General features: G+C 43.6%; 1 protein-coding gene across 1 annotated transcript in view; it reads right to left on the bottom strand.

The window, feature by feature from the left end:
• Positions 1-14,497, bottom strand: part of ZDHHC19 (zinc finger DHHC-type palmitoyltransferase 19) — a 101,750-nt gene extending 87,253 nt beyond the window's left edge. The window contains exons 1-5 of the mRNA XM_055124499.1: positions 14,160-14,497; positions 13,818-13,939; positions 13,255-13,394; positions 12,437-12,609; positions 12,071-12,176 (exon numbers count right to left, since the gene is read on the bottom strand). Coding sequence (XP_054980474.1) covers positions 12,071-12,176; positions 12,437-12,609; positions 13,255-13,394; positions 13,818-13,939; positions 14,160-14,497 — 879 coding nt within the window. The remainder of the gene's footprint in view (positions 1-12,070; positions 12,177-12,436; positions 12,610-13,254; positions 13,395-13,817; positions 13,940-14,159) is intronic.
• Positions 14,498-25,481: the final 10,984 nt, after the last annotated feature.

Here is a 25,481-nt window from a genome sequence, read left to right as displayed (position 1 = left end):
TCAGCAGCCCAGCACTCAGCCCTCCCTTCTTGGTGCCCACATCCCCCAACCCACAAGTCAAGGTACCCAATTTCCCAATTCAAGGCACTCCTAAAGCATGACCCTTTCCTTTGTTTTCAAGCTCGTCACATCTGCTCAAATATCTGAGATCTTTACAATAATCAGGGACTGCCCTGGAAATGGGGGCTAGAGCCTTTCAATTAGGCCAGCCTTAATGTTCAGAGTGAAGGGCAGCTGGGAAGTAATGAGTAAGAGCTGGCTGCAGGCAGAGCCCCAGCTCACACAAGCAATGGTCACGGGGCCCAAGACATTGTAGTGTGCAGCCAGGAAAGATCAAGGATCACTCCTGCGTTTTGGCACTTGGAGAGCACAGGCTAAGTGTGATAGTGAGGACAGGGGTCATAGGAAGTCCTAAAGGGAATTGCAGAGGTGTAGAATAGAGCTAGTGAGCACAATTCACTTGGAAATTTGTTTGAGGCCTGCAGTCAGGCCATAGCTCAGTTTAGAAAAGTTGGGATATGCCAGTGGGGTCAGCTGGTGGACTGGAGGCCTGTGACACAGGTGCTCGATTTTTTTTTTAAAGCGTAAACATTTATTAGCATTTCTCAAGTATCTCCAGATTACAAATGACTTTTTTTGCTTTTTCGGTCACACCCGGAGATGCATAGGGATTATTCCTGGCTCATCACTCAGGAATTAATCCTGGCGGTGCTCAGGGGACCATATGGGATGCTGGGAATCGAACCTGGGTCGGCCGCATGCAAGGCAAACGCCCTACCCGCTGTGCTATTGCTCCAGCCCGAGGTGTGCTGGATTTTAAGGTGAAAGAGTCATGAGAAAAAGGGTATATATGATAAACTTGGAGTGCCTGTGCCACAAACCACAATGAACAAAAGGAGAGAGAGAAAGAGAGATTAAAAGGGAGGAGAAAGAGGAGGAGAAAAAGGAGGAGGAGAAGAAGGAGAAGGAGAAGAAGAAGAAGTAGAAGGAGAAGGAGAAGAGAAGGAGAAGGAAAAGAAGAAGAGAAGGAGGAGGAGAAGGAGAAGAAGAAGAGAAGAAATAGAGGAGGAGGAGGAGGAGGAAGAGGCAAGAAGAGGAGGAGGCAAGAAGAAGAAAGTATCTGCCATAGAGGGCTGGGGGTGGGAGGTTGAAGGAGAGAAACTGGGACATTAGTGGTGGGAAATGTACACTGAAGGGACAGGTATTGGAACATTGCATGACTGAAACCTAATCATGAACAACTTTGTAACTGTTTATCTCATGGTGATTTAATTGAAAAATTAAAAATAGAAAAGAAAGAGGCATGAGCAACTGGTGTTGGAACATTGTATGCCTGAAACTCAACTGTGAATAACTATGTAAATCAAGGTGGCTTAATACTCTTTTGTAAAAAAACGAAAGAGCGAGAGATGAGCACGTGCCAATGATGATGAGAAGCAATGATGATGATAATAACATAGAAGGCACTTTTATCAGTCACTGCTTTGTAGTCTTACACTTAGTAGCCCACAGGTGGGAAAATGGAGGCACCAGGTGGCTAAGTAATATGCCCCAGATCTCCCTGCTGGAAAGTTGTAGTGGGGGGTTAGGGTGTTTGTGGTTTGAGGTCAGATCCCTGCTACTAGCTACAAGCATGGCTACAAGAAAAGTGAGAGACCAAAGTTGGAAGTGGGAAAAAAAGAATATGAAAAATGCCCTAAATAGGTTCAACAGGTAATGGGAAGAGCTCATCAAGTAAATCACGGATCACAGACTGCATTTAGGATTCTCGGTGCTGGAGACCCTGGGTGGGGTGGGGTGGGGTGGGGTGGGAGTGCCTTACTGAGCAGGGAAGGAAGAGGAGGACTATGACCAAAGTACCATGGAATTCTTCCTGGGAAGGGAAAGCGTGTCTTCAGAGTGGCTCAAAGGATGGGCTGAAAAAACAGACAGGCCTAGCAGCCTGACGAGTAAGGACTGAGCAGAAGAGTAACAGGCAGTCTGGGGACCAAATGTAGATGGAGTGAGAGGATGAGTGGTGACTAGAAGGCTGGGATGAGGCAAGCAAAGAGGACTCCGGTCCTCTCAGCATTTTGATGTCTCCAGCCTCTTCCTCAATGTGGCCCACTTGAGTCTTCCTAAATTACAGTCAGCCATTGTCCTGCTAATGGAATCCTGTGGCAAGAATACTGACTCTCCTGTCTTCTGCCCAGCACTACACTGGAGGTCCAGGACAATGTGGTAGGAGAAGAAAAAAAGAAATAAAACCCTACATGTTAAAAAGGAATAAGTGAGAGTATTACAAATGTCATGGTTGTGTAGCATCAACCAAAAAAAAAAAAAGAGAGATTTATAATGAATAATCTGAGTAATCCACTGTATTACCTTATAAATTTAAAAGAAATACAAAAATTAAGTGGACAATGGCACAAAAAGCATGAACTACTTAAAAGAGTCCAACACATTGCATTAATGACTCTATGTGCAGAAAACTATAAAACACAAATGAAATAAATCAAAGAAAGAAAACCAAAATAAATGAAGATACATATATCAACTATATTTATAAACTCAAAAACATTGCTAAAATGTTTGTTTTACAATTTGATCTAGAATCCCAATGAAAATCCCAGAAAATTTTAAGAGAAATGGACAAGTTGATTCTAAATTTTATTTAGGAAAGCAAAGGACAGCAAAAAAACAAAGTTAGAAAACTGACATTGCTACATAACTTCAGTAGCAATATAAAGCTACTGACATCATGACAGTGTAAAACTGACAATAGAATAGAGTCCACAAATATCCATATCTACTCAGCCAATTGATTTTTAATAGATGTACAGTTAATTCAATGGAAAAAAGATAGTCATTTCAACTGAGGGTGCTAGAAAAATCAAAATGGAAAAAATAAAATCTTGACCCATACCTTAAAAAAAACCTTAAAAAATAAATCTTGACCCATACCTTAACATAACCCACAAAATTTAACTTAAAATTAAATTCTGAATATATAAAATATGAAACTATGAGACTTTTATAAGAAATCATAGAAAAATCTCTGTGACCTTAGAATAGGCAAAGAATTCTTAATTACAATACTGAAAGCACAATCCTTTTTAAAATTTCATAATGTGCCTCACCAAAATAAAAAAATTCTTCTATTTGGAGAATATTATTTAAGAATATCAGGTGGGCACTACAGAGCAAGAGTACAGGGATTAAGGCACTCGCCTTGAACATGGTCCACTGTGGTTCATTCCCCAGCACTGCCAGGAGTGACTCATGAGCACAGAGCTATGAGTAACCTCTGAACATGGTCCAAAGATTTTTTAAAAATCAAAAAATAAATTAAAACATAAGGTGGGATCAGGAGATAGTTCTGCAGTTAGGGCCGACTCAAGGCAGATTCAGGTTTGCACTAGCTGTTCCCCCAGCATAGCCAGGTGAAGTCCTAGAGACTCAGCATCACCAGGTATCCCTGGCACTAAAGGACCATAGCAGCATCACATCCCTGGACCCTTGTACTGAACTGATAGTCCACTTTGCCTGGAATTGTTGGATGAACTCCTGACCACTCCTTGGTCTCCCCAAGAAAAAACTAAAAACATAAAATGAAAGTCTGAGGCGGTTAAATCTCAGAACAACACAAAATAAATAAGGTGGCAAGTCACAGCCTGGGAGAGACTATTTTGTGAAATATACCCAGAATATATAAACTTCAAATTCATTAACAATGCACCAATTTTAAAGAGGAGAAAGACTGAAACAAATAATCTTATTAGTGATGGTAAATAACAACAAAAAAGATGCTCAGTATGTCCTAGTCACTCGGAAAATGCAAATAAAAACCTCAAAGAACATCAGCACACAATTATTAGGTCATTTAAAATCAAGAAACAAAGCAGGGCCCTGAAAGTACAAGAGGTTCAGACCCTTGCCCTGCACACAGCTGATCCTGGTTTTATCCCTGGCACCAAGCCCTGTGCAAGACAGGGTATGACTCCAAAATTAAACAAGAACAATAAAACATGCACTCCTGCCTTATGCAGGTCCTGAGTTCAGTACCCAGTACTATATGGTCCTCTGAGCACCTCCAGGTATGGATGTGATGGGCCCAGAGTACCAGCCAACACAGCTCTCAAAGCACCTCTGGGGATGGCTATAAGAAATGAAAAAAAAATTAAATAAGTTCTCATTAATTGCTTGTGAGGATGCAAAAAGGAGCAGTCATTTGAAAAGACAATTTAGCAGTGTCCCATATGATTTTTATTTTCTGGTGCAAGCATCTCAAATCAGGCCTTGCACACACAAGGCAAGTGCTTTATCACTGAGCTTAATCCCTGGCCATACTAAAAATTTTTATAAAGCTATATATATAATCACCACATAACCACAAACATTCCTATTTATCCAAAAAGAAATGTAATTTAAGAATATCAGGTGGGCACTACAGAGCAAGAGTACAGGGATTATAGGCATATGTTCACATGCCTATACACCAATGTTTATTGTAGCGCCTTTATTTATAATCATTTAAAACTGAAAACAACCCAAATACTCTTTTTTTACCCCAATATTTTTTAATTTCTTGGAAGTAGATAAATAAGCCATGGCATATTTATATAAAGGAATACTACACAGTAACAAAAAGTGAACAAACTACAGACATGAAGAACATGCCTGGAGGAATCTCAAACGTATTATGCCAAACAAAGAAGACAGGCTTCAAAGACTGATGAGAGGTTTCAGTTATATGAATCTCAACAAAACACAAGGAAAAAAACAAAATATTAACATTCTTGTTTTGTTTTTCCAGGGGGCTGCAGGTGGTGAAGGGAAGTGACTACCAAAAGTCAGAAGGGGATTTGAGGGTGGGTGGAAATGAAGCTGATTTAAATTTCAGTGTTTTTTGTGTTTCAGAAACTCATGGAATTGCACTAAAGAGGAGGTGAGTCTTTTGCTTTACTTTGAAAAACATATGGTGCAAGGGAGTTGCCAGTTTTCAGCCTTGGTTTGCGGGGAACAGGAATTGAGGCACACTGCGCGAGCACCCCAAGCTGAAATGTTCTGCGCATCTTCTGCTCATTCCATCCTGGTTGCGGCCTGTATCAGGGCTCCTTCCCAGAGTTGCAGCCGCTAATGCGGCCGCGAGTTATTCTCTCCCCTCCATATCCCACAAGAACCATAATTTACCCTCTTAGTTGGAACTTTCACCAGGCTAGCTTAACCACCAGAAATACGTTAGCCAATAACTCATTAAGCTCAATTAATATTGCATCTTAAGCAGAATAGTAACAGTGAGTGTGAAGGGCTAAGCCACATAGGTCACAATGGTAAAGCAACGCAGATCCCCACCAAGCTTACTTATTGAAGAGGCTAGCCCAGAAGACCCCAACAGCAATGAAGTGCTAGACACCCTCCCTGATAAGGAATTTAGAAGGGAGCTACTGAGGATGCTCAGGGAGCTAAAAGAAACAATGGAAAACATATCGATAAAATACAAGAGGATTTGAAGGTAGAAATGTGGAAAGTGCAAACAAAACTACACACGGAAATGTCAGACCTGGATAACCTGGTAGGCGAATTAAAAAACTCAGTGGAAGGCCTCAGCAACAGAGTAACAGCTGCTGAAGACAGAATCGGTGAGCTCGAAGATGAAGTCCAGAGACTCTAGAAAAGAACAGAAAATGGAAAAGAGACTGACAATCCAGGAAGAGATGGCAAGAGAAGATCGTGGTGAAGCCAAGAGGAGTAATATAAGAATTATTGGAGTCCCAGAGGGACAGGAAGAAAACACTGATGAAGAAACTGTCAAAGACATCATTGCTATGATGTTCCCAGAGCAGAAGAAAACATGCGACCACATTCAGGAGGCCCGAAGGGTATACCAGCTAGAAGAAATCCAAATAAAATACCCCAAGACACATCCTGATCAAAATGACCAATACCTTACATAGAGACAAAATCCTGAAAGCAGCAATATCAAAGAAAGAAATTGCCTACAAAGGAGCACCCTTAAGATTCACGGCTGACTTGTCTGATGAAACCCTCGTGGCCCGAAAACAGTGGTGGGATATAGTGAAAAAACTCAATGAAATAAATGCCTCACCAAAAATACTTTACCTGGCTAGACTCGCATTCATAACAGAAGGAACAACACACAGTTTCACAGATAAACAACAGCTCAGGAACTTCATAGACTCAAAACCATGATTAGAAGAACACCTGAATGGGCTACTTTAAGACAATATAGGATCCTCAAATACACCAAATTTCAGCAAAAAATGGGACAAAACCCCCATAACAATAATCTATCTGAATGTCAGTGGGCTAAAAGCACCAATTAAAAGACACAGAGTGGCAGGATGGATTAGAAAATTGAACCCAGGGGGCTGGAGTGATAGCACAGCGGGTAGGGCGTTTGCCTTGCACGCGGCCGACCCGGGTTCGATTCCCAGCATCCCATATGGTCCCCTGAGCACCGCCAGGGGTTATTCCTGAGTGCAGAGCCAGGAGTGACCCTTGTGCATCGCCAGGTGTGACCCAAAAAGCAAAAAAAAAAAAAAAAAAAAAAAGAAAATTGAACCCAACATTCTACTGCCTGCAAGAAACATATCTCAACAGTCAGAGCAAACAGGCTCAAAGTCAAAGGCTGGAAAACAATCCTACAGGCAAACAACTCCCATAAAAAGGCGAGGGTAGCCATCCTAGTATCAGACCACATGATTTCAGACTGAAGAAGATCACAAGAGACAGTGAAGGTCATTTCTTATTGATAAAGGGATCTGTAAAACAGGAAGAACTAACAATACTAAATATATATGCACCTAATGAAGGACCAGCAGAGTTCTTAAAACAACTACTCATAGACTTGAAGAAAGACATAGATAGCAACACAATACTAGTGGGAGACTTCAACACCGCTTTATCACCTCTTGATAGATCAACCAGACTCAAGCTTAGCAAGGACATACTTCATCTGAGGGAAGAAATGGAAGAAAGAGACTTAGTAGATATATACAGGACACTTCATCCTCAAAAAGCTGAATATACATTCTTCTCAAGTGTGCATGGAACATTCTCCAAGATAGACCACATGCTGAGCCACAAAACATACTTTCATAAAATTAAAAAGATAGAAATTGTATCAACGATCTTCTCAGACCACAATGCATTGAAATTAGAAATAAATCACACTCACAAACACAAAACAAAATCAAACACCTGGAAATTAAACAGCTCACTATTAGACAACGAGTGGCTTAGAAAGGAAATCAAAGAGGAAATCAAGAGATTCCTGGAAACAAATGAAAATTAGGACATAAGTTACCAAAACTTATGGAATACAGCAAAAGCTGTGTTAAGAGGAAAGTTTATAGCTCTACAAGCATTCCTCAGGAAGGAGGAGCAAACTCACATAAGTAACCTAACCTCACAGCTTAAGAGCTTGAAGAATGACCAACAAAAGGAGCCAAATCCAAACAGAAGGAAGGAAATAATAAAACTCAGAGCAGAAATCAACGAGATGGAAACCCCAAAAAAACAACCTGAAAGATCAATGAAACCAAGAGCTGGTTCTTTGAGAAAATAAACAAGATCATTAAACCTCTAGCAAGACTCGCAAAAAAAAAAAAGGGACAGAGAAAACCCTAATAAACTGAATTAGAAATGAGAAGGGGGACATTACAACAGAAACTACAGAAATTAAAAGGATCCTCAGAGATTACTTTGAGAATCTTTACAAAACACGAAAACCTCGAGGAAATGGATAAATTCCTAGATTTCTATAGCCTCCCAAGGCTGAACCAAGAAGACCTGGAATACCTGAACAGACCTATCAACATCACGGAATTGAAATGGTAATAAAAAGTCTCCCCAAGCACAAAAGTCCTGGCCCAGATGATTCACTAGTAAATTCTTCCAAACCTTTAAAGAGGACTTACTCCCAATCCTCTTTAAACTTTTCCAGGAAATTGAAGTATGAAAAAAACACTTCCAAACAGTTTCTGAAGAAAATATCACCATGATACCAAAAGCAGACAAAGATACCATAAAGAAAGAGAATTACAGACCGATATCCCTGATGAATACAGACGCAAAGATCCTCAACAAAATATTAGCAAATAGAATCCAACGACTCATCAAAAAGATCATACACCATGACCAAGTAGGATTCATCCCAGGGATGCAAAGATGGTTTAACATTCACAAGTCAATCAACATAATTCATCATATTAACAAAAGTGATCATATCAACAGATGCAAAGAAAGAATTTAACATGATCCAGCACTCATTTATGATGAAAACTCCCAGCAAAATGGGCATTGAAGGAAGTTTCTTCAATATAGTCAAAGCCATCTACCACAAGCCCATGGCAAGTATCATTCTCAATGGGGAAAAATTAAAAGCCTTCCCTCTAAGATCGGGCACAAGAAAAAGTTGCCTGCTTTCGCCACTCCTATTCAATATAGTACTGGAAGTCCTGGCCATAGCAGTTAGAGGAGAAAAAGATATCAAGAGCATACAGATAGGAAAGGAAGAGGTCAAGTTATCACTATTTGCAGACAATATGATACTATACTTCGAAAACCCTAAAGACTCTACAGAAAAGCTCCTAGAAACAATAGGTAAAACCTCGTGGTAAAACAGAGTTAAAACAATAGGTAAAACAAAAGGTAAAGAGGCAGGCTACAAAATAACACCCAAAAGTCCATGGATTTCTTATCTACAAATAATGAAAGAGAAGAAAGAGACATTAAAAAAACAATCCCATTCACAATAGTCACTTGTCACTTGTAGCCCCGTTGATCTTTGATTTGCTCGAGCGGGCGCCAGTAACGTCTCCATTTGTCCCTGTCGCGAGCTAGTGCAGCCCAATGATATCTGCTCGCTCTAGGAACAGGAAGAGCCTCAAATCGTTCATTCAGAGATTTGACGAAGAAATCTGACCATCTAGTTGGTGGGTGGCCACGAGGTCTTCTGACGTCCCGTGGCATGGAATCCAGTCGGTAACAGCTCTTGTCTAGCGGTTGTCTCTGAATCGCATTACATGACTGGCCCATCTGATTTTTGATGCTTTGGCAAACGAGACAGCATCCCTGGTTCACAACAGTACCTCAGAAAATCAGGTACCTTGGAATCAGCTTAACCAAAGAAGTGAAGGATCTATATAAGGAAAATTACAAAACACTACTTCAAGAAATAAAAGAGAACACTAGGATATGGAGACACATCCCCTGCTCATGGATAGGGAGAATTACTATTATCAAAATGGCAATACTGCCTAAAGCACTATATAAATTTAATGCGGTCCCTATCAGGATACCCATCACATTTTTCAAAGAAATAGACAAAACACTCCTGAAATTCATATGGAACAATAAACCCCCACAAATACCTAAAGCAATCCTTGGAAAAAAGAAGATGGGTGGAGTCACCTTCCCCAACTTCAAACTCTACTACAAAGCAGTAGTAATTAAAACAGCATGGTATTGGGCTAGAAACAGACTTGCAGACCAATGGAACAGAGTTGAATATCCTGTCACAGACCCCCAAATATATGGCCACTTAATCTTTGACAAAGAAGCAAGAAATGTGAAGTGGAACAAGGAAAACCTCTTCAACAAGTGGTGCTGGGAAAACTGGATAGCTACCTGCAAAAAAATGAACTCTTATCTCTGTCTAATGCCAGGCACAAAAGTCAGATCAAAGTGGATTAAAGACCTCAGTATCAGACATGAATCTATAAGGTACATAGAAGAAAATGTAGGCAGAACTCTCCATGACATTGAAGCTAAAAGCATCTTTAAGAATGAAACAGCACTGACCATGCAAGTGGAAGCAAACATAAGCAAATAGGACTACATCAAACTAAGAAGCTTCTGCGCTTCAAAGAAACAGTGACCAAAATACAGAAAGAGCCACAGAATGGGAAAGAATATTTACCCAATACCCATCTGATAAGGGATTAATATCCAGGATATACAAGACACAAGTAGAATTGTACAAGAAAAAACCTCCAACCCCATCAAAAAATGAGGAGAAGAAATAAACAGAAGTTTCCTCAAAAAAGAAATACAAATGGCCCAGAGGCAAATGAAAAAATGCTCCACATCGCTAGTCATCAGGGAGATGCAAATCAAAACAACTATGAGATATCATCACATACCACAGAGATTGGTACATATTCCAAAGAACAAAAAAAAAAATACACTGCTGGCGTGGATGTGGGGAAAAAGGGATGCTCTTTCAATACTGATGGGAATGCCTTTCTGGAAAACAATATGGACAGTCCTTCAAAAACTAGAAATTGATTTCTGTATTTTAGTAACTAAGTCCAGAGAAATTTCTGCCAGAAGATGTATCATTGCTAGATATTGTAGCCACACAACCTCATATCTCTTCATTCTCAGCAATGGAAAACAAATTGTCAAATGCTTCCTTTCCAGCAGGTCTGACTTTGGAGGGGGGAAACTCCAAACAATAATAGTGAGCATTTTGTTGAAATATTGAATGTAATCATAGTAAAGAGAAAGTAAAGTGAAATTTATCAGCTACACAGGCCAGTGGGGGGCTGAGGAAGTGGGGGGGGTGGGGGAGGAGGTTTACTGTGGTTCTTGGTGATGGAATATGTGCACTGGTGAAGGGATGGGTGTCTGAGCATTGTGTAACTGAGACTTAAGCCTGAAAGCTTTGTAACTTTCCACATGGTGATTCAATTAAAAAAAAAAACCTAGAAATTGAGCAACACCACTTTGGGGAATATATCCCAAGGATGCAAAAAAGCACAGTAGATAGACATCTGTACCTATATATTCATTGCAGCACTGTTCACAATAGCCAAAATTTGGAAACAACCCGAGTGCCCTAAAACAGATGGCTGGTTAAAAAAACTTTGGTACATCTACACAATGGAATACCATGCAGCTGTTAGGAGAGATGAAGTCATGAGATTTGCTTATAAATGGATAAACATGGAGAGTATCATGCTAAGTGAAAATGAGTCAGAAAGAGAGGGACAGACATAGAAGGACTGCATTCATTTGTGGAGTATAGAAGAACATCACATGAGGCTGACACCCAAGGACAATAGATACAAGGGCCAGGAGGATTTCCCCATAGTTGGATGCCTGCTTCATGAGCAGAGGGGAGAAGGCAGATGGTATAGAGAAGAGATCACTAAGAAAATGATGGTTGGAAGAATCAGTCAGGATGGGAGATTTGTGCCAAAAGTAGATAATGGACAAAACAGGATAACCTTTCAGTGTCTGTGTTGCAAGCCATAATGTCCAAAAGTAGAGAGAGAGTATGGGGAATATTGTCTGCCATAGAGGCAGGGAGAGGGTGGGAAAGGGGGGTATACCCAGGATATTGGTGGTGGGGAATGTGCACTAGTGGAGGGATGGGTGTTTGATCATAGTGTGATTGTAACCGAAACATGAAAACTTGTAACTATCTCACAGTGATTCAATAAAATAACACACACACACACATACACACACACACACACACACACACACACACACACAAGGCTTCCAGGCTTTTACTGCTCCAAGACTAAATTCTCACCTGGCTTTCTGAACCTTTAAAATCTGGTCAATTCCAAGTAGTACGCTTGATTTTCCACATCATCTTCTGCTCCAATTAGAACTGTTTCCTGACCCTTTCACAGTATTGCACAGAGGCTTTCAAGGAACCCCTTGTCCCTCTGCATCCCTGGATTGCCCTCCCTGTCTCCTGTGGTTGCAAAACCCTCAGGGCACACCCTCAGCTGTGGTCTCCGAGCTGGCGAGGCAGGACACAGGATTTGCCACGTTGGTGTTCATGAGCGTCAAGGGGCAGCTACTCTACTCGAGTTCCTATTTCACTCCTCAGGTTCTTCCAACTCACCTGTGTGCCAGGCACAACACCCAGGTGGGACGCACACTGTAGGCCCATCTGACCGCCTGGTGGAGTGGGTGGGGGGTGGCACTGGGCTCCAGGAGGGGGCAAGACTTGAGCTGAATGTGGTTTGAACGGGCTAACGACGGCCAGGCCAGCAGCAGCCAGGGCCGCGGAGAGGAGGGCCGTGCCCGCGCCAGACCCGCGTACCTTGCCCTCGTAGGAGCGCTCTCCCGCGCTCACCGACAGGACCTGCAGCAGCAGCAGCACGAACACCGGCACCAGGGAGCCGGCGGCCGGAACAGCCACGAGGACGCTGGCCGCTGCTAAGGAAGGACCAGACGGCTTTCTGCGCCCCGCCTACCCGGCCTTTCCGCGAATCAGCTTCGCCCACTCTGCAGCCGCCCAACCCTGCCCTAACAAGGCCAGGCCTCTGCTCGCCCCTGATTGGCCCGACCCCCTCCGCGCCGCCCCACCCCCGCGCCTCGCCCCTGATTGGCCCGTTAGCCGCTAGGCTTCCCACCCATCTGTCACCGCCTGCTCCGCCCCTGCCCTGACTTCCGGGCGGCTGGATACGCAACGGCCTTGTCGATGGAGAAGGGCAGGTGGGCCACGCGCACTAGGAAGATCAGGCTGGTGGTCAGCACTGCGCCCGAGTATAGGCATAGGGACAGGATGAGCAGCATGAAGAAGCGGAAGTTGCGATGACCGACGCAGTTATTGACCCATTTGCAGTGATGGTCGAAGTCCTGTGTGAGAGGAAAAGGGGAGCGGGCCTCCGGGACCCATCTCGGGCCAGGCTCTGATCCCAAAGCTGTTTACACACATACCCGCCGTGCTCCCCCCCATTTCCCCCCCACACCGGGCACTTTGCTCCGTGAGCTGGCTGTGGTGCCAGGGAAGATACTGAGCCCTAGAGACCCTCGGGCTGGAATTGCTGTGAATAGAGCTGCGTGAGGAATCTGACTCAAAAGAACTGCCGGGACAGGTGGAGCACGTATTCTGCTGTAACTCTACTTGCTCATCCTTTAACGGCAGCCTTGTAAGGCTGTAAGGACAACGCTTTGCAAACGGGGAAAGACAGATGTGCAGAGCTCAGGAGGGGGTACGCTAGCCTGACCCTGGAGAATAAGACTCCCTGCCTGCAGCCAGCCCAGCATCCTTGTATCAGTGAGACCAGGGATGGGCCCAGGTGGGAAGTGGGTGTCTCTGCCAGTGTTTAGCACCTGTGCTAACAAGGGCAAGTGCAGGCATAGTCAGTGACCTGCATGAGTGACCACGAGTGGCTGAGAGTTACTACTAGAAGTGCCCTTAACTGCAAAGTTGTTTCCCACACACTGCTGGTGCCAGCCAAGGGTTGGGAAGGCAGATGGGCAGGTAGGAGAGTCACTCACCTCCACACAGATATTGCACCAGGGGCAGTGGAAGGTCCCGGGTGGGCGGTGGAAGCAGCACTTCTGGCACCACTGCAGGCGGAAGGCTCTATGGTTCACCCACATTACGTGGACCGTCATGGGGCCCTGTTCATCAGAGCCTGGTGCAGAAAGAGGATTAGGCACCAGCAGGCAGCCCTTCCATCATTGTTGCTCCAGGGAAGGGGAAAGAGGTGAGTAGGGGCATTTCCAGTCCTGCACTAAGCGAGTCCAAGGAGTTCTGGGAAACTCTGGCCTTTGGACTGGGATGGATGCTTGCAGCTATGTGTGCAATGGGAGGGAGAGAGAGGACTGAGTGGTTTTGAAGAGTTGACTCCCCCATCCCCCACCAAGTGGATCCCAACCCCCACCCCTGAAGTTCTTTTTCCACCCCTCGGTCTTTTGAAGCAGGACCTGAACCAATGGAGACAAATGGTGAGAGCCTGAGAACTTAACACAGGAGAGTAGGGAGCTTTTCAGGAATCATCCCTATAGATAGGAGCCCTCGGGTACCACCTCCAGCTCCCTGGGGACCCAGGCTTCACCTTGATGCAAGATGCCCGGGTCCGAGAAGTTAAGAAAAAGAAGACTGAAGAAGGTGAGGAGAAAGAGGAGGCCTGTGATGATGACAAAGACCTGCTCCCCATTCTGCGCCAGCCACCTGCAACTGAGATCCGAGCAGGGCTCAGCCTTGGTCTGGGTGCCTCCTAGCCCATCAAGCCTCCTGATAACCAATCCATTGAGGCACTGCCGAATATCACCCCATATTACCAGCCACCTGCTTCTCCCCATTCGCCCCACATTTACACCTGTGGGCCTTGGCCATACAGGTCGTTCTGCCCTTTCTGCTGTCCCCTCTCCTGGCTCCAGTCTCAGGGGACACTCACGGGAATGCGAAGAAGAGACCACTGATTATGACCAACAGGACCACATTGAAGGCAGCAAACAAACTCTGGAGGATCCACGAAAACTGGACTGGAGTGGGGGGATAGGGCTCCTTCAAGAGAGGCATGATGAGACCCCCTAGGCTCCCAGCAGGCTCCTTCCCTACCCCTGCTTGACCCAGGAGCCCCATGACCACCGCAGCCCAGAGCTGCAGGAAGGAAATCCAGTGTGACATCACAGAGATGGAGGAGAATGAGGGCACAGGGCTCTTGAGTAGAGCTGCCTGCAGCTTCTCTGGCCCCATGGAGGTGCTGTCATTCCCATCATCCAGCCTGCCCATGTCACACTGGTGTTGGCAGCCCGGTGGTTGGCTTGGAGACCTGAGATGAAAAAAGCACACTGGGAGAAGGTGAGGATCCTTTTAGACACAGGATTGTGGAAGTAAACCTTATGAGGGCCCACCCCAACTCCACTTTTTCCTTTCTTTTAGCACAGAATTCCACTTGGGGTGGGGGAAGGGGAAGCTAAATCTGCGGTCAGCTTGCTCATTTCTGGAGTTAGACTCATGACACAATTCTGGTTGATGAGATGGAAGAAATATGCATTGAAGCTTACTGGGAAACCTCTGGTGCTCTGAGGGGAGAGGGAGAGGACACTGTTGGCACAGCTGTCCCCTTTTTCCTGTCTTGGACCTTGATATGCTAGCTATGGGGACACTAGGACCCATTAGAAAATAAGTTAATTTGCTCCCCAGATGGAGCCTGAGGGCCTTGCTGAGTTCAGTCAGTCTTGCCCTGCTGAGCAGCTTGATGGCTGGGAAACATGGAGGGTTCCTGTTACTTGCAACTGGCCTCTATTATTTGCTGAGTCATGGGCACCTGAACCCCTCTGTATTCGAAGGATACCCTGCATTGTAATTCTTGATAGGAACCAAAGATCATTTCTCAGTCCAACCTGGGTGGTGGCAAATGCCTAATTCTTGTGGGCAGAACCTCTCACTGAGAGGGAAGAGGCTGATGACATAGTAGCATCTTCTCTGAGCTCTCTTGTCTTTTTGAAGGTCACTGTCATTTCAAGACCGATTGTGTTATTCTTGGAAAAAAATACATGATTCCAAAATTCCCCTTAGACTGATAATGAATTGGGATAATTGAGGTAGGATATTTGTGGAAAATTAACTTGAGATTAGTTAAAAATAGAGCAAGAGTTCTTTGCCAACACCCAATTATTATTACTTACATTTCCTTAACTATTGAAGCACTTTTTCTTAGTGACATTTAGACTTAAGTGGTCAATCAATGCAATGAGAATTTCATCTTATTATTATTTTTTTTTTTTTTTTTGCTTTTTGGGTCACACCTGGCGATGCACAAGGGTCACTCCTGGCTCTGCACTCAGGAATTACCCCTGGCGGTGCTCAGGGGACCATATGGGATGCTGGGAATCGAACCCGGGTCGGCCGCGTGCAAGGCAAACGCCCTACCCGCTGTGCTATCACTCCAGCCCCCATCTTATTATATTTTTTGATAAAATTATATGTTTAAAATGCTAAAGTTTAGAAGCCAAAGAGGTAATACAGTTGTAAGGTGCTTGCCTTGGTGCTTGCCTTACACACAGCCAACTGGGATTTGATCTCCAGCACTCTATATAGATAGTCCTCTAAGTCCACCAGGAATGATCCCTAAATGCAGAGCCAGGAGTTGGCCCTGACCACCAAACAAAAACAAACAGGGCTAAAAAGATAGTACAGTGGGTAGGGTGCTTGTCTTGCATGTAGCCAATGCGGGAACCCCTGCCATCCCATCCCATACCACTAGGAGTAATTCCTGAATTCAGAGGAGTAACCCTGAACATCACCAGGTGTGGAGCAAAAACTTAAGAAAAGATTTTAAAATACTAAAGTTTAAAGCTTTAATTTGTTATCATTTGTCATAATCTAACATGCTATGTAAACATTTAAAATCTACAAATTGAAGTATGAAATCAATTTGAATTACTGTTACTGTTACTGTCATCCCGTTGCTCATCGATTTGCTCGAGCGGGCACCAGTAACGTCTCCATTGTGAGACTTCTTGTTACTGTTTTTGGCATATCGAATATGCCATAGGTAGCTTGCCAAGCTCTGCCCTGAGGGCAAGATACTCTTGGTAGCTTGCCAGGCTCTGCCCTGAGGGCAAGATACTCTTGGTAGCTTGCCGGGCTCTCCGAGAGGGGCAGAGGAATTGAACTGGGGTCAGCCGTGTTTAAGGCAAACGCCCTACCCACTGTGCTATAGCTCCAGCCCTGGTATAAATTGGTATAAATGCCAAAATAATTTTTCATGATCTATGCTGTTAACAAAACAAGTTTATTTTTATGACTGATATTTTAAATTATCTTCTAAATGGTTAAGAGATTTATTTGCCTTTTAGAACTGACAGAATATTATAACCATCAATAAAACCAAGACCTAAGTGGGTGAGGAGATAAATTAATTCTACATTTACATATCAGCAGTTTCCAGAAGAGTAGAAATGACATCTTGCTCACCACTATATTCCTAGCACTTGACGGGAGAGATAGTACAGCAGGTAAGGTGCTTGCTTGGAACAAAACATGACAGACTTGGGTTTGATTCCCAGTAAAAAACACAAATGCACGTGCACATGGGAGGGGGTGATGTGTGTGTTGTGTTGTTCTCGGGCTCTCGGGTGGCTCTCCCCCCCAACCCCCAACCCCTCGAGTTCAGTGCTCTGGAGCCACTGCGTATGGACGGATAGGGATGGCTCCTCCTTTGTTGTCCTGCTTCTGTGTGTGCCGCTGTGCTTTCTTCTGTTTGTCTCTCATTTCTGACCCTGTCTCTGTTGTCTCTCCTCTGGTCTCTTCCAATCTCTCTTCTTCTGATCTCTCTCTCCGGAGCCCTTCTTGCTCTCACTTCTGACTCTGACCCTTACTTCTGTGTCTTCTCCCTCGCTTCTGTCTTTTCTCTTGCTTCGTCTCTTTTCTGTCGCTTCTGTGTCTTCTCTTCTGTCTTCTCCCTCTGCTTCTCCTACAGTCTTAGTTTATATATCAATGTCATAGGGTGGTGACACAAAGGTGGGTTGAATATTAACAAAGAGGGGTAAGACTACTCCTCCAGGAGATCAACAAAATCTCATATAAAGAGATTACTCCAGATTACTAGGAGATCCGCTTAAAGGCGGGATCCCCTCCAGGGTGTGTTGCTTTCTTCCTTCCTCAGCTAGTAATCCACTTAAATAGTTGTAGTAAATCTATTTCTAATATTTCTAGCAATGTCATTCTGTATGAGCACAATAAGAGATATATCAGACTTAAAGTTTGGTTCTTCCTGAGGACATCTCACTATATATTCCAGACCACAGTCCTCAGGTCGGGTTAGTCTTCCTATTTCTAATCATACTAAATGGTATATTTATGACAGAGATGATTAGAAGCTTGAAGGAGAAGTGATCTTTGAGTAATAGTCTGTTTTTAAAATAGTGGAGCAGGGGTTACGGTGCCGCCAGCAGGTCAACCTGTAACTGCAGGGCAAGAGCCTGTTGGTGCCTTCAGACTTCCTAATAACCCAAAATTGCTGCTGTGCCTTTGGCCAGACCCCAGCAACTTGGGGCCAAGTTTACTAAGAAATTAAACGGCCAAAAGTTAGGTATGTGGAAGCCACACCCACAAACCACTTCCGGCTCAGCTATACAAGCTTATTTATTGGCCTTATTTCAGAAACCCATAAATTCAGAGATCAAAAGTCACTGTTAGGGCCAGCATAGGCGTGCCCTGCAGGGCATATGCCAATAGTTTATTTCTCTGGAAAACATGGAAGCAAGGGCCATGAAAAGAATCTCTGAACCGAGCATCTCGCTGCAGAAATGCCTCCGGACTTTAAGCCAGGCCGACTTCATCTGGGTGCTTCATACGGAGGCAGGCGTCATCCCTCCACCTGCCCCCTAAAAACCCTGGCGGCCTCCAACTTCCATAACCCAATGAGAAGTGCAGGTACTCGGGTTCAGTTACAAGTGACAGCAAACTCCAGGCCTCAAGGGATAGGGGATGCACTGATCCTTCTCATCTCCCCGCCTTCCCACCCCCATCCCCATGGGACCCTGGAGGTCACATCCACAAACTGCCCCCAAGTGCTACTTAAGCTCCTTAATGGTCATAATCCAGAGACACACAAAAGAATCTCCGAACTGAGCAACTCGCTGCAGAGATTTCCCCAGACCTTAATTATCTAAAATTTTAGAATTCCAGGACATCTTATGCTGTTCATAACAAGCAATACAAAAGAGAATATGGGGGAAATTGTTTGCCAGAGGCAGGGGGAGGGACTGGATGAGGGGGGGTACTGGGGATCTTGGTGGCGGAAGATGTGCATTGATGGAGGGTTAGGTGATTGATCATTGTATGACTGAAACTCAAACAGAAAAGCTTTGTAACTGCATCTCATGGTGATTAAAATAATAATAATAATAATAATAATGATGATGATGATGATGATGATGATGAAATAGCACTCTAGCACTGTCATCCCATTGTTCATCGATTTGCTGGAGCAGGCACCAGTAACGTCTTCATTGTGAGACGTTGTTACTGTTTTCGGCATATCGAATACACCACGGGTAGCTTGCCAGGCTCTGCCATGAGGGCGGGATACTCTTGGTAGCTTGCTGGGTTCTCGGAGAGGGACAGAAGAATCAAACCAGGGTCAGCTGTGTGCAAGGCAAATACGCTACTTGATGTGCTATTGCTCCAGTCCAATAATAAAATAATAAAATTAACATTCTCAATAAAAAGAAAAGTAATGTGGAGGTCATACCCAATTCAATCAGCTTAATCAATGGCTAAATAAATAGCAGTACTCTTACATTTAAAAAAAATAAAACAGTGGAGCAAAAGTTATTTGTTTATGGCTCTTCTCCCCAATGGTGGATAATTATTATCTCATATAGCCTAAATGGTAACTTAAGGGGGGGGGTCTATTCATTTATATAATTTTTTGGTTTGATTTTATGGTACCTCTAGAAGAATTATCACAAATAAGCAAATAACAAAAAGCTAAGAGTTTTTTCAATTCTAAAAAACCCAATACGTTAAACTTTGGGGGTTGTTTTGGAATTGGGCCTGTTTGGGCTGCACTCCTCTGTCTCTGTGCTCAAGGCTCATCCTGGGGGTCATGTCTGGTGCTGGGGATTGAACCAGGGTCGTCAACATGCAGGGCAAGCATCTTAACCTCTTGGACTATCATTCCCACCCGAAAATGATGAATGTTATGTTAGTGTCTATTCTGCTTCTCTGCCTCAGAATGAATTGTTGTCTGACTAATTACTGAGCCACCATTGTGACCATTTCTTTTTCTCAGGACTACTGTTATTTTAGTCAACATTGTGACTCTCCTTGATGTTGCTGTTTTCCAATCCTGGGTCCAAATTCAGAAAAAGTCTGTCCTGTGTCTCGAACTTGCTCCACTGGCTACTGGCCCATTAGATGCACACGCTCAGACACTGAAGAGTGTGGAAAAGGTGGATGTGATTTTCTTCATGCATACAATATTGTGAGAGCTGCCCTATTTATGGGGCACATGTTGGGGGATAAGCTCATAATTTTTTTTAAAAAATTAATTAATATTTTGTGTAGGTATTATCAAGATGAATACATTTTTTAGTAGCCTGTAAACCCTTGCATAATGGGTAAAATTGCACCTAAGTTGCAAGACCCAACACAGAAACTTCTCTGTTAGCTTCTAAGAATACTTTATTCTTTGGTTTAAGACACATCAATTGGGGGCCAGGATGTATCTCAGTGGTAGAGCACAGGCCTTTCATGCATGAGACCCTGGGTTTCACCCCTAGCACCACGAAATCAAGAGAACAACAAAACACCACACGAACTCCCTATATCTCCCTAATCCCGGCCCTTAGTAACCAAAAGAAAGCATTTCAATTTGTAATCATTGTAAAGCACACTTCACAGAATAGTGTCACTGATGTTTCGCTCTGTTAGGACATCTTCTCCACTGACTAATTATCAGTTTAATTTTCTTGGAGTGGTTCTGGGGACCCATTCACTTTTTTTTTATTTGCAATCCATATTTTTCTTTTTTAAAATTGATTTATTTTATTGAATGACCATGTGGAAAGTTACAAAGTTTTCAGGCTTATGTCTCAATTATACAATGCTCGAACACCCATCCCTTCACCAGTGCACATATTCCACCACCAAAACCCCAGTATACTTCCCACCCCCCCACTCCCCATCCCCGCCTGCGTAGCTGATAAATTTCACTTCACTTTCTCTTTACCTTGATTACATTCCATATTTCAACACAAATCTCACTATTGTTGGAGTTTCCCCCCTAAAAAACAGCCCTGCTAACAAGGAAGCATTTGATAATTAGTTTTCCATTGCTGAGAATGAAAAGATATGAAGTAGTGCAGCCGTGATAGTGGCCGCGCAGTTTGGGATTTCTTTAATTTAGTATTTTAATAACTAAGTCCAGGGAGATTTATGTTAGAAATTGCATCATTTCCCTTCCTGAGGCAGCATGGAGCTATGGCTTAGTTCATAGTCTAGAGACATTTCTGCGAGCAGCTGCTGGTACCAAAAGTAGTCTAGCTGGCCTCCGGATCATGGTCGATCAGCAGCGGAGCGACCGCACAAATGTGTGGCCACTCGGGTCGCATCTCAGCGGAGAGCACACCAGTATCGCCCCTGTCCCGAGATCGAGCCCGCGTCCCCCTGTTGCAAGTTCATCAACCCATTCACTTTTATACTTCACCCCAAAAGAGACACCACTTTCCTCTGTTCTGTAACCCATGTAGGTATATATCTGCAGGTTATAGTCTCTTGCCTGCACGCCTGGCTGTCTTCCCTGGGGCCCCTCAGAGGCGCTGGGCTCCAGTTTCCCTCCCCGCCCCGAGGAGAGCTCCCGGTGGCCAAAGACCACCAGAACCTAGCCACAACCATGCTCAAGGCCCCTCTCCACATGTTCAGACAAGCCTCACGCATGAAGGTACCTGCAGAGAAGCCCAGGTGTGCGTAATCCCATCAACGGACAACATCCAGAGACTTAAAAGCAAGCTCCCAGAAGTGATATCTTATAACCTACTTCTCCCTCTGGGAGAAACTGGCAAGCTACTGAGTTTCCTGCCCACATGGGACAGCCTTGCAAGCTTCCCATGGTGTATTCATATGATAAAGCTAGTAACAAGCTGGATCCCATTCCCCTGACCCTGAAAAAGCTTCCAATGCGGCATTGGCATCGTTGGGAAGGCCAAGTGGAGAGAGGCTTCTAAAATCTCAGGGATAGGACAAATGGAGAGGTTACTGAGCCCACTCAAGAAATTGACAATCAACGGGATTTCGTGATCGTAATCGTGATAGCAGTCATATAATCAGGAACTTCTGCATCCTATACAGCAGCCATCCCTTGTCTTCTCCTCAGCACTCTGTTCTCTCTTGCTTCTCACCTTCTCCATACAATACTCTCTTTGCTTCTTTCTCCTTCAGCAACTCACTATAAAGTGATCTGGGTCTATATACTTGGCTATCTCTGTCCCTGTTGTTTCTGCTTGGTTACATCCAACGAAGTCATCTGATTAGAACAACAAAATTGAACAGAGAAGCAGCCAGGCATTCTGGTGAGCAACGCGGACAGAGAATGCTCTGGACCCGAATCGGGGCCAGCAACACCGGGGATCCGAACGGAGGAGGTGCAGCCACCACACCTTCTCCAGATGGAGCCCTGGGGACACTGAGCAGCAAGTAACACGGCTCCGGGATGCAGGACTGGGACACATCCAAGCCGCGGGGGGGGGGGGCACTGGAGTGGGGTGGCGCCAGCCCAGCCTCCAAGTGGTCCCGGCCACAGGAAGTCACGCCCTCGACCCACCCTTGGCGCCATCTTGCCACATTCAACAGAGAAGCAGCCAGGCATTCTGGTGAGCAATGCGGCCGGAGAATGCTCCGGACCTGAATCAACAACAAAATTATGTCACACATGCCTTTATTAGGGTTTGTAAAATGATCTCAGATGCTCTTATGCAAATAAGATTTGTTGGATAGCTAATCATACTAAATATGCAAATAGAGCAGGTAGGTTGTTACATCAGAGGCCTGGTTCCTCCCTCAACTTTCTGGTCCCTCTCTTTTCCTTTCCTCTGTAACACTGATGTTGCTGCCACTTGTGATTCTTGGTACCATAAAAAGAAAGTGTGTCATATCTATCACTGCAAGGAGGTGTGTGCGAATACCCACAACTAATGCATGTGCCTTCCAAGCAAGTGTACAACCTCTGGTCAGGTAATCACAACAAAAGTAAAGGAAGGAGAAAAAACAGAGAAGAGGAAAGAATACTTCAAAATTCATTCTGTGAGTCAATGTTACCTGATAACAAAGCCATACAAAGACAACAATTAAAAACTAAAGACCAATACATATTGTTTTTTTTTTTAATTTTTAAAATTGAATCACCATGAGATACAGTTACAAACTTTCATGATTACATTTCAGTCATACAATGACTGAGCGCCCATCCATCCACCAGTGCATTTTCCACCACCAATGTTCCCAGTATCCTTCCAGCCTCCCCACCTCATCCCACCCCCTGCCTCTGTGGCAGGTATATCCCTCCTTACTTTCTCTCTACCTTTGGGCGTTTGGTTTGCAATACATATACTAAGAGGCCATCATGTTTGGTCCTTAATCTACTTTCAGCACACATTTCCCATCCTGAGTGATCCCTCCAGCCATCACTGACTAATAGTCCCTTTTCCATCCAAACTGCCTTTTCCCCCAGAATGTGAGGCCAGCGTCCAAACCTTGGATCGATCCTCCCTGGTCCTTAGATGTTAGTCTCCTATTATGTTACTTTATATTCCACAAGTGAGTGCAGTCATTCTATGTCTGTCTCTCTCTTTCTGACTCATTTCACTTAGCATGATACTCTCCATGTCCATCCACTTATATGCAAATTTCATGGTTTCATCTTTTCTAACATCTGCATAGTATTTCATTGTGTAGATGTACCAAAGTTTCTTTAACCAGTCATCTGTTCTTGGTCACTTGGTATTTTTCCAGATTCTGGCTATTGTAAACAGTGCTGCAATAAACAAGCAAGTGCAGATGTCATTTCTACTGTGTTTTTTTGCATCTCCGGTATCTATTCCCAGAAGTGGTATTGCTGGGTCAAATGGGAGATCAATTTCTAGTCTTTGGAGGAATGTCCATATTGTTTTCCAAAAAGGCTGGACCAGTTGGCATTCCCACCAACAATGAAAGAGACCCCCTTTCTCCCCACATCTGCCTCAGCACTGGTTGTTCTTGTTCTTTTTGATGTGTGCCAGTTTCTGTGGTGTAAGATGACATCTCATTGTTGTTTTGATTGGCATCTCCCTGGTGATTAGTGATGTAGAGCATTTTTTCATATGCATTTTGGCCATTTGAGTTTCTTTTTTGAGGAAGTTTCTGTTCATTTCTTCTCCCCATTTTTTGATGGGGAAGACCGGTACATTTTCTAAATATAAACATAAAAGTCCCCCACCAGAACACTGATGAATGGAATCTATCAGCAAACTTCCAAGATTATATGCCATGATGGAGCAAAATTTATTCCAACCTGGATCAGTATAAAAAAACCAATAAATATACTATAACTTTTATTTACATGAGATGAAGAGTGAAAAATCATGATCATGTCAATGCAGAAAAAACATTTATCAAAATCTTGAACCATTTCATGGTTAAAACTGAAAGTAGGGCTGGAGTGATATTACAGCTGGGAGGGCATTTGTCTTGCAGGCATCCAACCCAGATTCCATCCCAGCATTTCATATGGTCCCCTAAGCACTTCCATGAGTAATTCCTGGGTGCAAAACAAGGAGTAATCCCTGAGCATTACTGGATATGACCGAAAGAGTGTGTCCCATAAAAAAAAACTACCAAAATATCCCACCAAAAGAATCCCTTTCAAACTAAGAATAAAAGGAAATATCTTCAATCTGAGGAAGTATATTTGTGAAGAAAAAAAAAACAGCCACTAGCATTCTAACATCATCCTTAATAGTGAAAGACTGAAAAATTTCCCTTCAAGTTCAGTAAAAAGATATTTGTGCTTGTTTTTGCCACTTCTGTTTAACAAATAGTAGAAGTACTAGCCAGAGCAGTCAAATACGTAAAAGCATCCATATAAGAAATGTAGAAATAAAATTATCTCTACTTGCAGGTATTTATGAAAAAACCCTAAAGGACATATACACATAACACCAATTAGTGTTGATAATGAGCTTATCAAAATAATACCATTCTTCATAATAGCCAAAGAATGGAAACAATCTTAAGATCTGCTAACTGATGAATGGGTCAAACAAAATATATTAAAGAACAAAAATACAACCAAGTTAATTCTAAAGATCTGATTGACTTTATCAAAAGATTCATTCATAGGGTAGCATTCCATCTGGTAAGTAGGAAAGTGTTATTCAAAATTAAAGGGTTTGGGAATGGGGCTTATTCTCAATGAGGCTCAGAAATAGAGCACTTTCTTTGCATATGTGAGGCCCTGTGTTCAAATCCAGCACTACGCACATATACACAAAACAGACAGTTTTTACAATCAGAAAGGGTGTGGGACAAGATTATAGAAAGTAAAATCAGGCAGAATCACCTTCCCTTAAGGAAAGCAGGGGGTCTTATACTAGTCATCTTCCTAGTGTAGACCAGGAAAGTCTTGATTGATTTTAGTTTTTTGTTTTTTTTTTTTGCTTTTTGGGTCACACCTGGCAATGCTCGGTCGCGCTGATGGCTCTCACAGTCTCGAAGGCCAGCGGCCCGAGCACGGCCTGGACTGTAGCTTTGGGAAGCCATGCTAAAGCAATGAATATTTTCTCCTTAATATTAAAACCAGCAAAACTCATCAATAAAAATGTGAAGCAAACTCGAGCCGATACTGCCAAAATCACAGCAGCAACAGCTGTGCCAAGAGCATTCGTGTCTAGACCTGAGACGTTGATTCCTGGCCTTGCACTCGGCCAACCTGGGTTCAATTCCCAGCATCCCATAGGGTCCCCCGAGCGCCACCAGGAGTAATTCCTGAGTGAAGAGCCAGGAGTAACCCCTGTGCATTGCTGGGTGTGACCCCCCCAAAGAAAAAGCAAAAAAATAAAATAAAATGAGGTATTATTTAGCATACATGTACTCATACATGCTATGGCATGAATAAAGTTTGGAGGATTTTTAAAGAGATCTCTGACTCATTTTACTCCATTCTGGCAGATGTTATTTGGATGTGTATTTAAATAAAGAATTTCTAGTGGTGGAGAATGGGCACTGGTGG

This window comes from Sorex araneus, chromosome 2 (genome assembly GCF_027595985.1).
Source record: "Sorex araneus isolate mSorAra2 chromosome 2, mSorAra2.pri, whole genome shotgun sequence".
Lineage (NCBI taxonomy): Eukaryota > Metazoa > Chordata > Mammalia > Eulipotyphla > Soricidae > Sorex > Sorex araneus.
The sequence above is the reverse complement of the archived record's forward strand: the minus strand, read 5'-3'. Positions and strand labels throughout refer to the sequence as shown.